The sequence below is a fragment of the Montipora foliosa genome, chromosome 12, assembly GCF_036669935.1.
Source record: "Montipora foliosa isolate CH-2021 chromosome 12, ASM3666993v2, whole genome shotgun sequence".
Classification (NCBI taxonomy): domain Eukaryota; kingdom Metazoa; phylum Cnidaria; class Anthozoa; order Scleractinia; family Acroporidae; genus Montipora; species Montipora foliosa.
In genome coordinates, this window is record NC_090880.1 from 29,970,249 (window position 1) to 29,985,248 (window position 15,000).

The following is a 15,000-nucleotide window of genomic DNA, read 5'->3' on the forward strand; positions in this document are numbered from 1 at the left end:
TTGATTGTGTGACAATTCGACATTAACGAAAGGTCTTTTTGGTCATTGTACGCAGTTGTATAGAATGCAAAGGAACCTTAAAGGGGTTACGTCATGCTATTTTAGTGTCTTTTCGAAACTTCGAAACAAATTTTATAGAGTATTCATGTAGTCTCTCAAGCTCTCCAAAAGCTTGTGCCTTTGGCCCTTGTAAAGTGCACATTGTCCATTCTCCACCTATTCCTCAGGTTTTGTCGCCTACTAAAATTCCTATTGAAAATCCTGATACCGTCCTGTCTTTGCGTTAATTATTAAACAAGACTCACCCTAGACCAGATTCTAAAACCTAAGCTCTTGGCACTTTGGCTTTTTTTCGTTGTTTTCTCTGTCTTAGCCTTCCTCCTCATACTTAATAGCTATTTTTATTTTTTTTACACACATGTAGATCTTCCAAGAGTGATGGAGTCTCTAAAAAAAGCTGATAATTTTCTAGATGAAACCCTTGCCCACAAATGCAAGGCATGTATTCAATTAGCACAAAATAGATAAGACTAGTATGACTTTTGTAGTTAAGGAACTATGCATCTAGTTGGTCCACTCCAGTTAGTTGATTTGGTTTAGTGCCAGACTCCTGTGTGCAAGGTGATCTGTTTGATATGAGCAACCACTCTGGCTCTTGTCTTTAGATAACTGAGGAGAAGGTGCTGCTTTGATGTAAACTATATGAAGGAAGGACTTTTGTAGTCTTCTCTGGGGAGGATTGTAGACATTGTACAGCTGTAGGCCACATTATCAGTATACTTCAATGTTCTATCTCTGTCAACTTTTAAAGAACCACACACCATTTGCTAGGAGGTTGACATTTAGTCCTCCTTGATGTGATCAAGCCTTTGTGGTAGTTGGGAGTTTTGTGAAGACAAGAGTTAGCTACTGTATGTCAGAACACGGCATCCAAAATTCAATTCAATTTGGTGTCATGTAGAAATAATTTTATTCTCATGGAATGAAAATAAATTGATTGTATGGACTTGCAGGTTTTGTCACATGCAAGAAAGTTTTGAAAAGAGTAATAATATTGAAATAGGAGGGATGTCTTTTTCTTTTTAGGGTTTTATTGTCCAGAAAAGGGAACAAAAGCCATCCAGTAATGTGAATGGAGAAGGAAGCCACAGTGATCTTCTAACGTATGCTTATCATAGTTATCGTAGAGGACAGTAACTGCTTTTGAGTGGACGGTCATGTTCTTAAGTAAAATTTAAGATGGAGTGCAAATATTTAGGGTCGCTTGTGGTAAGAAGGAAATCGGCTGTGTTGCTGCTTCAATCGGCATCTTTTTTGTTGTTCTTGCCCCCAGAAACTGTAGCTCATTGTTGTTAATAAAGAGCTTGATATGAAGGCAAGAGAATTATTGATAAAGTTTTAATCTTTTTAATAGCCTTTATTCCTGATTATTAAAATAACTTTGATGATAAGACAAGGCATTGTGTCAAAAACTCCTACAAATCCTTGCCTTTATCCCGCAAGCTTCATGATCATGTTTAGTGTTTTTAAGTTGAATTTGAACATTATGGAAACTAGGCTCTTTAAGAATTTTTTGGTTGACTTTATCTTGGATTACCCATGTAAGGACTGAATCAACATAATCATTGATTTACATAATTTGTACATTGTAGCAAGAAACCACACAGTCCTGAACTTGTGATGCTTTTACTTGAGATTCGCAAAATTGTTCAACTTGCATAATGAGTGCCTGTAAAATTGCAGCAATGTTTGTCAATATGATAGACAACAAGAGGGTCTCTTGCATGATTTCAGTTAGTTATTTTCAATTGGCAGTCTTTTGTGACAAGCCTATTCCAGTCCTCTCACCTCTCTTTTTACACTTCACTACTAACAATTCTGCAGCACACATAATTATATACTGTCAAATTCGTGTTAATTTCTGCTAATTGTGAACATCATTGCTTTTGAAGGTACCACGAATTTCACCCATTTTTATTGAATCAACACAAGAATGGTCCATATTTGGAGTTTCCAACATTTGATAAGGTAATGAATGACTCAATGTGACACTAAAGTTGAACCATGGAAGCAGCAAAGAGCTCAAAATTCTGATCACCTATTTCACTTCACCAGAACAGATGAGGTTATTTTTGGCTTTTTATTATGAGGTCCCTGCATGGTCTTAGTATCATGCTTGGTAATAATAATTATTGTTATTATAAGAAAATTAATTATTTAATTTTTATAATTATAGTAAAATAATAATAGGAAGAATTGATTATGCATGTAGAATCCTAATATTATTTTAATTAATAATAATATTATAAAAGTCATAATACCAATAATATATGGATATTAATAATTATGAAATTAATGTGAGCCACCTTGGTTGCCACTTGCAAGTTTGAGTCATTAACTTTATTAATATGATTCTGTGTTTGGTTTGAAATACAATGTAATTCTTTCACTCTTCATTGTTGTATTTAGTACTACTACTATTACTACTAACTACTACTACTACTACCATTATTATTATTTTTAATTATTTTATTATTTTATTATTATAATGTTATATTTGTGCCATTATTATCCTTGCTGTAACTAATATTATTATTATTGTTATTATTACTATTATTATTTTCCTGGAAAAATCGCTTTCTTTCTCTTGAAACTTAATAATTATAATGGTTACTTATTACAACTTTTTTCACACTGCTTTATCCTCCCAATTTTAATTAAATTAACTTTTGAAATATTTTTTAGGCAGTGGATGAATTCTTTTCAAAGTTGGAAGGACAAAAGATTGACTTAAAAGCGCTTAGTCAAGAAAAGACGGCGCTTAAGAAACTTGACAACATCAGAAAAGATCACCAAAAGAGAATTGCGGAGTTACAAAAATCACAGGTAAAATATGCTGAACATACTCTTGGACTTCTTTCCTGGTGTCAAAACGTTTTTTATGCAGTGTCACGTTTACTTACCATTTTCAGGATGTGGACATGTTCAAGGCAGGTTTAGTCGAACTTAATCTTGAACTGGTGAGTTTTGTCAAAGAAGGTGCTTTGGTGATTCTGCTTTTACTTTCTAGAGGTGTAGGTCCCTCTGTTTTCAAGTAAATGTTGTTTTCTGCTTTGCTAACCGTTTTGTGATGGCACGATTTGATTTCTTTTAAGTGCCCTTAAGGACGGTGCCTCCTAATTCAAAGGTTTTTTGCACGCGGTTTACAGACTGTTGGAAAAGCAGATCGTAGCAATTGTTATTGAAATCCAAAAAGAAAATTGGGGGTAACCACCCATTATTCAAAGATAATTAATTTAAAGCACAAAGCAATGTATGGCGTTCTTTTCCAACTGAAGCGCAATTATCTCTGAAAAGTGCGTGGTTACCCACAATTTCTTTTGGATACCAAGAGCACTTGCTATGTTCTTCTTTCTCCGCATAGTTTTGAGCCACGCAAAAATATCCTTGTATTAGTAAGCACCACCAATAGGAAACCCCAGTATCTTGAGATGCGCAGAACGTATGCGCAATAACAATAGTAGGCACCGTCCTTAATATTAGTGCCCAAGCACTACACTGTAAGTACACGCAAATAAAGTTCATGCCTCATTATAGAGTCCGTTTGTTTGGGGGTATCATTTCTACCAGTGTGTTTGGAAAACAGGCCATTCAGAACATCATGTGCTTCAATTATTTATTTCATTTTTAGGTCGATAAGGCTATCTTAATTGTCAACAGCGCCATTGCGAATCAAATCGACTGGTCTGAAATCAACAGTATTGTGAAGGAAGCTCAAGCACAGGGGGACCAAGTTGCCTGTGCTATTGCTGCCCTCAACTTGGAGACAAATCATATCACCATGAATCTCAGGTCTGCCATCGGTTTTTTATTTCCTAGGGCATAGTAAATTAAAAAGTAGTGTAAATTTTGTCATCAGTACATTTTGGTTATGCTCGAACAGCTTTAGTTGAAACCGCACATAAACAATGTAGTATCTGGTCCGAACCTCCTAAGTTGAGCACCTTTACGGAGAGAAGCTAACGTTTTGAACGTTAGCGCTTCTTCAGAGCGAATTAAGGCTTTGAAGGTTGTGAGAGGGGTTTATATGGTATGTTGGTGAAAAGCTATTGATGGGAGCACATTAACAGGAAAAACAAGAATAAATGGGTGGAAGGAAAGCCGAGGCGTTCATTGATTCCGTAGGGAAAGAGGGGGGCGCTACAGAAGAGAAATTGTGGGATCTCCGTGTTGCCTCGGTGGAGAGAAAAGGCAACAGACAGCCATGTTTTGGCTGGAGTGGCTTTCGTGAAAATATAACATAACATATTTAATAGTTGGGCATAGTTTGGAAAACACCTACATTCATTCCTCCCTTTGCTTTTCAATTTCAGTTTACTTAAATTTTTTTAGTGTATGGGCTCGAATTAATTTGCTCGTTATTGCTGTTGTCATATCCAGGGACCCTTACGAATTTTCTGAATCTGACTCCGATACTGAGGACGAAGAAGATGACAAAAGCTCAAAAAAGAAGAGGAAGAAGAAAAAGGTTGGTGGAAATGGAGAGGGAAAGTTCGCGGTCGTAAAAGCGTTCACGACTAATAAAACATATACCCTCGATCTGTTTGCTTGATGGATTGAACATCGGACTATCGTGCAGAGAGTCGTTGGTTCATCTCTGACCGGACCAACATTCAGGGTCTGAAGAGAAAGTGCTGCCTTTGTAATGACAGCTGCAAATGTTTCGAATTTCATGTCCTCTCGGATGAGCACTATAAACCTTTGGTACCGTGTCACCACCCTAGTTCTTGAATTCTGTGGGACGTTAGAAATCCAAGCCACTGTTCTGCAAAGACTAGGGCACGGTGTTCCTGGTGTGTTAACCTGTCCTATTCTGTCGAGGAGAAGGTGAGGGATTCGCTCTCTCGCCTCATTTTCCCTTGATGTAGTGTTGTTGATTTTTCTTATTTCCTTACAGGGTTCAAAATTTACCAAAGTTACCGTTAATTTGTCTTTGTCGGCATACGGGAATGCAAGAAGGTACTTAAGTTCCAATTTATTTCGTCTCGTTCAGTCTTTTTGTTTGTTTGGAAAAGAGAGGGAAAATCTATATCGTTTCAGTTGTCGTTTTTGCTTTCTGTGTTCACCAGCTTCTATGACAAAAAGAAATTTTCTTCCAAAAAGGAGCAAAAGACGATTGATGCTTCAGAAAAGGTTGGTTTGTTCGCGTTGTATTTTACAACAATTTAGAAACGAATAAACAGGTGGTATCTTTTCGGATCTTACGCTTGTTATCTGTCTGATAGTACACGTACTCCGATTGGCCAGTTAAGTAGCCGTGTTCCACAGCATGACCAGCGTAGCTCAGCTTAACTTCTGTTGCTACGCGATTTGATTACTAAAAGGTATAATGCATATCTTACTGATGTTGTTATCTCTGGCCGTACTGTTTAGCTATACCTTGTTTTTTTCTGTTCAATTAGTCTTATATCCCTCGTAAAACGCAAGCCATAAATATGAATACATCCCTGGAAGTCGGTTAGTCAAGAAGAACACATTCATATTCATTTGGTAAAAAAAGCGTACCCCATGTAAAATGTAATTCGGCGTTTCGTGCTTCGTAGCTGTTCATTTGGCCTTGCAATTAACTGCTTTCGTTTTTCATAATCCAGGCCTTGAAATCGGCAGAACGAAAAACGAAGGAAACTCTGAAAGAAGTTGAGACAACAACGCGAATAAAGAAAGCGCGGAAAACATATTGGTTTGAAAAGTTTCTGTGGTTCATCAGCGCAGAAAATTACTTGGTTATCGGAGGCCGCGATCAGCAACAAAACGAACTTGTGGTGAAAAGGTACTTTGAACCAGGTTCGTAATAATTTTCTCGCTCTTACCATGGGTTAAACTTTCCGTACCTTTTTGACACCTCGTCAGGAATTTGCTTTTTATGGTCTTCTACATTTGTATCATTGAATTAGCTTCGTGTAGCTTGGGTCACAAGATTATGCAAGTTAAAATCAGTTTAATCATAGTTTCGGGTGGTTTGAATTGAGTGTAGAAGGTCGTTTTTACATTTCCTCGATCGCTGCCAGTCAGACTTATAAACAAAGTCAATATGGAGCTAAAGGACTACGTCACGTTATTTTACGGTGTTTAGGGAAAATCTTTAGTTTATCACTAGTTTAAAACTCGAAAATGTTAATATGGAATTCCTTTACTGATAAAGTTATCGTTACATCACAGTTAAGGTGATTCTGAGCAAAAACGGCCTTTTACCAAGCGATTTGCCATGAACTTGGAAAACGTCGGCCCAAGATTACCCAAATGCAATCCGTTTCAATCTTGTCCATTTGTCTCCATCCACGCTTCTGTTTCCTTTTCTTGTTTTTCTTTTACGTTGTTCAACAGTTTTAAGTGGTTATTGCAATGTTACATTCTACTTTTTGGGCATTTTGGGTGTCGTGAAATCACATCATTTAGCGTGACATAACGGCGGAAACCGGAAGTGAATATTTCACATGTCCGGATGGCAGTCCGTCCCAGTTTTTCTTTCTAACAGTGAAAAGCTACTTAGCACTATAAATGTGGTGCATAAGATTGGCTGTTTATTTCGCTATTATATTTCACTATTTTCAATCGAAAGCCCCTCTGTGTTGCTCAAAAACGGCGCCAGTCCAGAACCCATCAACTCTGACTGAAACAGCAACTATCAACCCGGAACCATGGTATTAAATATAGCAATTTCCTTCTCCTTAGGTGATCTCTATGTTCACGCCGACCTCCATGGCGCTACTAGCGTCATAATAAAAAACCCCAGCGGTCAGCCGGTCCCTCCAAAGACCCTCAACGAAGCAGGGTGCATGGCTGTGTCATATAGCGCCGCCTGGGACGCCCGCATTGTGACCTCGGCGTGGTGGGTACATCATTCGCAGGTGTCCAAAACGGCCCCCACTGGAGAGTACCTCACGACTGGGAGCTTTATGATAAGGGGCAAAAAGAATTTCTTGCCGCCTTGTTACTTGATTATGGGCTTCGGTTTCATGTTTAAATTGGACGAGTCTTGCGTTGAGAACCACATCAATGAGAGGCGAGTTCGTAGAGTGGAGGATAACGAGTCAGTAGCGGTGAGTTTGGTTGTTACCATTTCTTTCTCTCCCCCTCTCCTCTCTGGTTTTCCTTTTCCCTCTCCCCCTCCCCCTAGCCATCCCCGCCCTTCACCCCCCCCCCCCCTTTTTCCTCCCACCCTCTCCTAGGGTTGTTTTTTTCACGTTTTTTTTTCGTTTTGAAGGAAACAGAACTCGAGGAAGAGCTTTCGATTCAGGATGCAGAAAGTGGGGATGAAGATGAAAGTGAAACCATGCCTAGCGAAAGAGCCGAGCAAAAAGAAGAGGAAGATGAGCAAGATAGCTTGTTTCCGGACACAAGTATTGATCTGCGGCTTACCAAGGAAGGAAAGTAAGGGACGGCTGGCTTGTCTTCTTTCCTTAACAGGGTTTAAAATAATTTTCTATTCGGAAAGGAATGTCTGAAACGTGTTTCGCGAGTAATAGTACACAGCAGACATACTGTACCAAAGGAAGAGCGAATCCTGATTCATTTCTTCCTGCCGTTTAGGAATCTCGTGGGATTTTGACAGCAAATCAGAAAATGAACCAAAGCGACTTGCATTTTCCCGCGCTTGGTGCTAGCTACACGGATTATTTTCGGGCTGTGATTGGTTCATTTGGTTCAATGATTCATGCGATTGTCATTTGATTGGCAGAAGTGATTGATTTGGTTTTAAGGCAGTAACTGATTGGTTAATCGATTGATTGTTTGTTAGAGTGCAACTTCAACGTGGCATAAGTAAAAACAGTAACCAAGGAGACATCGAAGAAGGAGATATCGTTTCACTGGATGGAAATAAACAGGTTTGCTAACTGGTAATACGTTTAAAGATCCAACTTGTAGCTCATTGTTAGCTGGCATTGTTTGGAGAGAGGTAGCATCGCGTTAAAGTGAAATAGCAAACGGAGAGTTGTTGTTGCGGACACAAGTTTGGGAAAGACAAGAATATATTTGGTCTGCTAAGAATGTAAAGGATATTCTTCTTCCTCTGACGGTTTTTTGTGTCTCTTTTGTCTAGTCATCGGGAAAACAGCGTCTGTCAGCAAAACAGAAAAGGTATGGAAGCCATCGTAAACGCGAAGACGCACATTCACTATGAAAGAAGTCGCTTCGCCCTCAGGTTTTGTGCCAAATGTGATTGATAATCCAAGATGGCGAGCAGCGTGTACGGAAGTCTTAAAAGCTACAATCTTGGACAAAAAGGGTTGAGAATATTAAAAACAGGGGTTATTTTGCGCACTAAGTCCTCAATATTGCACATTATTTGCCATCCCCCTCCCCCTACAACCAATGTTGATAAGCCCAGGTTCGACATGCTTTGTTTCGTCTAGCAACATTGATCAGGAGGGGGGGGGGGGGGGGCAAAAAGAGAGCTTCTTTTTCATACTTGTAATCGGAGTTTAGTCCAAAAGCAGAGTTTTCTCAACAATTTTGTCCAAGATTGTAGCTTCCAGCTGGCTTGATAGTTCAGCTGGTAGACCAGTGCGGCGCAACCGCGTAGTCATGGGTTCTAAAGCCTGGTTTTTCCAGTCTCACTCACAACTTAGATTGCTTATCTATCTTTCATTTCATGTCCATTCCGTAGTTCAAATATTTGAAGTTTTTGTGTGTTCTAAAGATCAAAAGACATTTCTTTTGCGATTAAAAGGGCTGATGATCTTGTAAGCGAGAAAGACAAACAATATCTTGTAAAATAGTACGGACAGCCGTTTGTTATTTATCAATTTACTAATTGCTATACCTCTTGGGGAAGCCAGGCTGGCGTGGTGGTCATCTTCTGCGTCTCCCACCTCTGCAATAGAATGTGGGCTGAGTTTCAAGAGATCTCAACTGACTCGGCGACGGTTTCTCTCTGGGTACTCTAGTTTCCTCCCTCATCAAAATCGACTCCTAACCAATGGATGATCTAATACCATGGCAGGGGGCGTTTCTCGAAAGTCCCGAAACTTTTCGGGCGTATATTGGTTGACATAAAACGCTTTCTATTTTCAAAAGGAAAACGTCTTAAGTCATGAAGTTTTGCAATTGCAATTCTGTTTTCTAAGCTAAGGTCTTGAAAACATGGCCAGAGATCCATTTTCATAAATAAGCAGATTTTAGTTCACGCGAATCGCTTTTCGGGGCTTTTGAGAAACAGGACCCTATGGTGTCCTACTATATTTACTACCCTCCTAATGCAAATCATTAAATGAAATAAATTATAAATAAATTCATAAATAAATATAAAGAAATGAATAAACAAACGCTATTTAGATCTCCGCAGTTAATTGACAAATAATCCATGTGTGGCTAAAGTACAGTGCTTTGTAAAGAGCGTCTTCGCGTCTGTTTTACACTAACGTCAGATATCTGCTTTTAGCCTCACCTATTTCTTTTGTTGAAACAAAGACCAAAGATATGACAATCGCTTAGGAGAATTGATCTTTCAAACGTCTTGTTTCTTTCTACAATGGCAGAGACAATAAAAAGAAAGCCAAACAGAGCAAAGAGGGCCCCCCTCAGGAAAACGGTGAAAACGATAGTTTTGAAGGAGAGCGAAATGACGAAGAAGTCGCAAAGGTATTTTGCCAAATCAGCGTTTTCCTTTAAAACTCTCTTTGAGATCAGAAACTCGTTTCTATAACTGAACTGTAGCTCTGCTCCTTTTGTTTTCTATCCGATTTATGTAGCTTTCGTAGTCATTTCATGATGCGTGCATGGGAAATATTACCTCTTATACTGAATTTTCTGGAAATGTCCAAGTCAGTTTTGTGCTAAACCGATTTATGGACTCACCAATGTCGCTTCCACGGTCATCCTTTGGATCTTGTTTTTTTTGTATTCAGAGAGGACGAATTAAGTAAAAGTATCGCTCTTTTTATACTGTGCATTCATGTTTAATGGCGTAACTCTGGTTTTTGTTTACAGGACGAATTAAGTAAAAGTATCGCTCTTTTTATACTGTGCATTCATGTTTAATGGCGTAACTCTGGTTTTTGTTTACAGGACGAATTAGGTAAAAATATCGCTCCTTTTATACTGTGCATTCATGTTTAATGGCGTAAGTCTGGTTTTCGTTTACAGAAAACGGGTAAAGATGCTCAACAGCAGCAGCAACAACAACAACCGCACAAGAGAGGCAAGAAGGTTTGTACCTTGGATCATTGTTTTCTACCATTGTTACCTTATCATGATAAGCTTACAACTGCGAAATCGTTTCAAAAAGCATTCCGTAATTCGCTAGTCCCAATTTGCCAATGTTGCTAAAGAATGTAGGGTTCATTTGCGCCCATTCCACTCGACATTTTTCTTTTCTTTCAGTTTTTTGTATAGCTTGTGATTCGCAGATTATCGAAACTAGCCTTGTAAATATAAGTAAACATTATGCTCAACAAGCTTGATTCCCTTTTTAGTAATTCGTAAGTCAATGAAAATGTTGACGATGACGTCACCAATGATGTCATTGTGCAACGACCATAATGGCTGGTCGCCCACTGCACTTGTGATTTAAGTCATGCAACTTTATTACTTACATAATGTTTCTTCGCCTTGCTAGGGAAAGCTAAAGAAGATTAAGGAGAAGTATGGTGAACAGGACGAAGAAGAAAGGCAAATGAAAATGGAAATACTTGCGGTAACAAAATCATTACTTTCAAAAGAGCTTTTAGTCTCCAACTTACGTGATGTAATGCTGTAATGGTTTCTGTAAAGTGTGCGTAATCTTATTGAAGTGTTCCAGTCTCTCTTCTTTCTTTTTCTTAGTCTGCTGGACCGGCAAAAGAAACTAAAGCCGACAAACGAAAAAAAGATAAAAAAGGCAGCAAAGCGAACAGGCCGATCAGCGGAAAACCGGCACAGAGGGATGCGCAGTCAGATAACAAGAACTTTCAAGTGGAACAAAGTTCAAAAAATGTAAAAACAGAGAATGACGAACAATCGTTGGAAGAACATTTTAAAAATAAAGCAAACTTGCGAGAAAATGAACCCAACGAAGATAAAAGCAAAACTATTGACTCATCTGAGAAGGAGAGTGAACAGAGCGAGCCGTTGCCAGGAAAAGCAAGCGATTGCGACGACAGAAAGGAGTTTGCGAACAGCGTAGAAGGGGTTAACGCTGCGGAACAACCTGATGCAGTTGAAAATATTGAAGGTATATACATGGGAAGGAACAAGGGATAACCTGTGGTTGACTGATAATAGAGCCTGTGGTTGAATCCTAGCGTTGTTTGGTGTTCTAATTTTGATCCTGATGACGTTGATGATGATGGTGATGATAACGACGATCACGATGACGTCAACGATAAAAATAGGGAGCTTAAGCAACGACAACGGCGACGGCAACGAGAACGTCGTCTCAAAATATAAATTCGCGTTATTGTAATTACTTCGCGGTTATTTCAATTTTTTTAATATGATAAGGGTATGGTAGTTCCTCAAAAATAGGGAGTTTAAGAAACGAGGACGGCTACGGCAACGACAACGCCAAAAAGCAGTAATATTATTGGTTAAAAGAATCAAAATGCTCGTGCTGCACGTGCGGCACGCATTTTTAAACATTTCTCTTCCGTACTCGTCAAAACTACTTTGTGAAATGACCAAATTTAAGGTTTTGACGACAACGTGGACAAACTACCGTGAATCTTTCAGTCTCACTCTTTACTTCAAATCCGTCTGTACCAATCCAGTTTTAGGACACTTCACTCACATTAGATAATATAAACAAGATGGAATAATCATGAAATACTTAAAACAGCTCAAAGTTATATTTTGGAGTGACGTTTTCGTCTCCGTAGCCCGTCGTGGTTTCTTAAACTTCCTAATTAGGGAGTTAAATATGCAAATTTGTGACGTTCTCCTTGCCGTCGCCGTTGTCGTTGCTAAAGCTCCCTATTAAGCTAAGGGAGTTTAAGCAAACACGACCGCTACGGCAACGAAAACTTCATTTACAAAATATAACTTCGCGTTATCGCAAGTATTTAGCGATTATTCCGTCTTGTTCACCTCGTACAATACGGGCGAACTATCATTGTGGTATGCTCAAGTTGATGTTAAAACCTAAGCTTTGGTGATTTCACGTTCTTGTTTTGTGGAGTACAGCAAGGCAAAGAAATTCACGGAAATTCGTGCTGCACGTGCAGCACGAGTATTTTTCCTTTTTTAACCGAGAATATTCTTGCTTTGTGGCGTATCCGAAGCCGTCGTCTTTGCTTAAACTCCCAGTTGTTTCGACGAGTACGGGAGAGAAGCTTACAAAAATGCGTGCCGCACGTACAGCACGATCATTTTTCCTCTTTTAACCAATAATATTACTCATTTATGACGTTGCCGTTGTCGTCGCTGTTGTCGTTGCTTTTACCGATGATTGTGATAATGACTTTACTATTTGGTTTAGCGCTTAGACTCCAATTGGAGACATTGCACACGTTAAAGCCGAGTATTGTTTCCCGAGGCTAGAGGAAACCAGAGCACCTTAAAAAAATCTCCCAAAGCAGATTAGAGACCCAACAACTGAAACTCAGTACACGTGAGCGTTCTTGCTACTATTCTAAGAGGAAAAGAACCGCGTCCGAGATAAAGGATTTGACTAGAATGAACAAAAATTCTCGTTTGGTTAACTCTGTTTGAAAGCTACGGAAGAGAGGATTTGCAGTAGTGTGGGGCAGGGTTGTGATTTGTTAAGCAATTTTTCCTGGATTTTATATAGATTTGGATATTTTAATAAGTTCTTTGATCATTTTGTTTTGTTTTTTTCATTGTTTTATTTGTGCTGTAGAAGGAGATTCCGTTCCCCTCGAGAAAGAGAAGAATATTGTGAGTAGCTCATCTTATGTCCTACGCGACCATTGCAACTTAAGCGGACAAACCACTTTTTTTTCGTTGCAAAACAAGGAGAAAACGCCCTCTACATTCGTTGTATTTTCTGTATAAACATCAGTTAATGAACAGTGTGTTTATTTCTTGACTCATTTGGGACTTAATTTTGACTCAGGTCGAATCAGACGATGAAACGGACCTAACACCCAAGGTAAGTATATATATCGGCACTGAATCGTGCAGCAGTTCTTAAGTTTGCTATTTCCAACGTTTCTGTTGTTTCTTCGTAGGAATCCGTCTCGCTCATTGATTCTCTCACAGGATTGCCGCTGGCTGAGGATCTGTTGTTGTTTGCTATTCCTGTTTGTGCACCTTACACTGCCATTCAAAGCTACAAGTATGAATGTGTAGTGTGCATCCTCATTGTCATTATGAATGATAAAGAATATTTAAGTCGTTCATGTAATTGCATTGGGGAAACTGAAATACATGCAATTAAAGACTGTGCCTACTATTGTTATTGCACGTACATTCTGCGCATCTCGAAATGCTCAGATTTCCCATGGGTGGTGCTTATTAATACAGGGATATTTTTGCGCTGGTCAAAAGTATGGGGAGAAAGCAGAACTTAGCAAGTGCTTCTGGTATTCAAAAAGAAAATTAGGGGTAACCACGCATTTTTCAGGGGATAATTAAGCTTCAATTTGGAAAAGAACGCCAATTATCGCTTGTTGGTTATAAAGTGCTTGTGTCCAATACTCCAGTGTGCATGTCAAGTGTGGAATCCCAATCAAACATACCTATTGACAAATTGGAAGGTGTCCAACGCACTGTAACTAGATGGGTTCTTGGAAAAGATACCTCATATGAGGAAAGAAACAAGTCCCTCAATTAAAACTGCAATCACTTCGCCAGCGAAGAGAATTCCTTATTAAATTTATTAAAGGAAACTCTGTTTCGAATAGTGATGATTATATGTCCTTCAGTAACTGCAGAAGAACAAGAAATAGTCATAATTATAAACTTTTTAGCCTTATTGTCGGAAAGATATCTTTAAAAATTCAGTTTGTAATAGATATATAGATAAGTGGAACGATTTACCGGCATCAGTTGCAGGTCTTGAATCTGTTAACACCTTCAAAAAAAGCCTTAAAGAAGATTTTATTTACAAATTAATTCATGAGAATATTGCTATATTTAATCTAGATATTATATTTTAAATTTCAGATTTTAGATTTTTTTTTCTGTGGGGGAGGGGTGGGGGGAGGGGGGGGGGTGGAGAGTATGGTTTCATATGGGGATTTAGTTCCCTTCTACCATCACCCTTAATAAAGTTCTTATTTATATATAAACGTTTCGTCTAATTTGTAACCTTCAGTCTTGCGAAAACTGTGTTCAGAAATTTGTCCTTGGATGTTATCTGTTCGAGGGACAGACAACGCCCGCGGGCAAATATCTGAGCATATTTTTGCGCCAAATTATAATAGTTATTTATCTAGCACCTTCTGTTCGGTATCTGGTGTTGTTACCCATCGCAATTGTTATCTGTGTCTCTGGAGATTGTTTGCAAACCAACCAGTGTCTTTCTATCCGCGTTTGTTTTCAGAACTATCATATACCGGTAACCATTTTGCCTTGTCTTTTTGGAACTGAAATGTTTCTCATCTCTATTAGATATAAAGTAAAACTTACGCCAGGAACAGCCCGTAGAGGAAAAGGTATGAACGTGACTAGCTTACGTTTCCATTTTTGGTCGGTTCGAACATTGATATTCTGTGTTACGTCGGTGCCATCAGTAGCGAAGATAAGACAAGATAAGATAAGATAAGGTAATTTATTTAATTTAATGTCGAAAAAGGATGGGTTGGCTAGGGGGTTAATGACGAGGGAAATTAGTATCTTAGGTCATTTGCCATGTCATACACTGCATTTATGGATTAGGCCGGGTTTAATAAAGTCAGTTTTTCCAACGTGACTCTCAGGCTGTCAGTATATTTTCCATCGTAAAGACTCCCTCGAGAATCACGGGGCAAACAGAGTAAGAAGGAATGTGTGGTTTACACTGTAGCATCAAGGGTGGTCCACACGACAGCGACGTTCATACGTGGAACGCAAACGCAAGGA

The 15,000-nt window shown here is 38.9% G+C and overlaps 1 protein-coding gene across 2 annotated transcripts in view; it reads left to right on the forward strand.

Annotated features, from left to right (window-relative positions):
• LOC137980254 (ribosome quality control complex subunit NEMF-like) overlaps positions 1-15,000 on the forward strand; it is a 28,002-nt gene that overhangs the window by 11,559 nt on the left and 1,443 nt on the right. For both annotated transcript variants that reach the window (XM_068827654.1, XM_068827655.1), the window contains exons 9-30: positions 425-498; positions 1,087-1,163; positions 1,953-2,028; positions 2,746-2,886; positions 2,973-3,020; positions 3,692-3,852; positions 4,441-4,528; positions 4,958-5,019; positions 5,130-5,193; positions 5,652-5,844; positions 6,733-7,100; positions 7,265-7,431; positions 7,799-7,886; positions 8,102-8,139; positions 9,540-9,642; positions 10,147-10,209; positions 10,619-10,696; positions 10,825-11,212; positions 12,836-12,873; positions 13,052-13,087; positions 13,167-13,273; positions 14,551-14,594. In XM_068827654.1, coding sequence (XP_068683755.1) covers positions 425-498; positions 1,087-1,163; positions 1,953-2,028; positions 2,746-2,886; positions 2,973-3,020; positions 3,692-3,852; positions 4,441-4,528; positions 4,958-5,019; positions 5,130-5,193; positions 5,652-5,844; positions 6,733-7,100; positions 7,265-7,431; positions 7,799-7,886; positions 8,102-8,139; positions 9,540-9,642; positions 10,147-10,209; positions 10,619-10,696; positions 10,825-11,212; positions 12,836-12,873; positions 13,052-13,087; positions 13,167-13,273; positions 14,551-14,594 — 2,502 coding nt within the window. The remainder of the gene's footprint in view (positions 1-424; positions 499-1,086; positions 1,164-1,952; positions 2,029-2,745; positions 2,887-2,972; positions 3,021-3,691; positions 3,853-4,440; positions 4,529-4,957; positions 5,020-5,129; positions 5,194-5,651; positions 5,845-6,732; positions 7,101-7,264; positions 7,432-7,798; positions 7,887-8,101; positions 8,140-9,539; positions 9,643-10,146; positions 10,210-10,618; positions 10,697-10,824; positions 11,213-12,835; positions 12,874-13,051; positions 13,088-13,166; positions 13,274-14,550; positions 14,595-15,000) is intronic.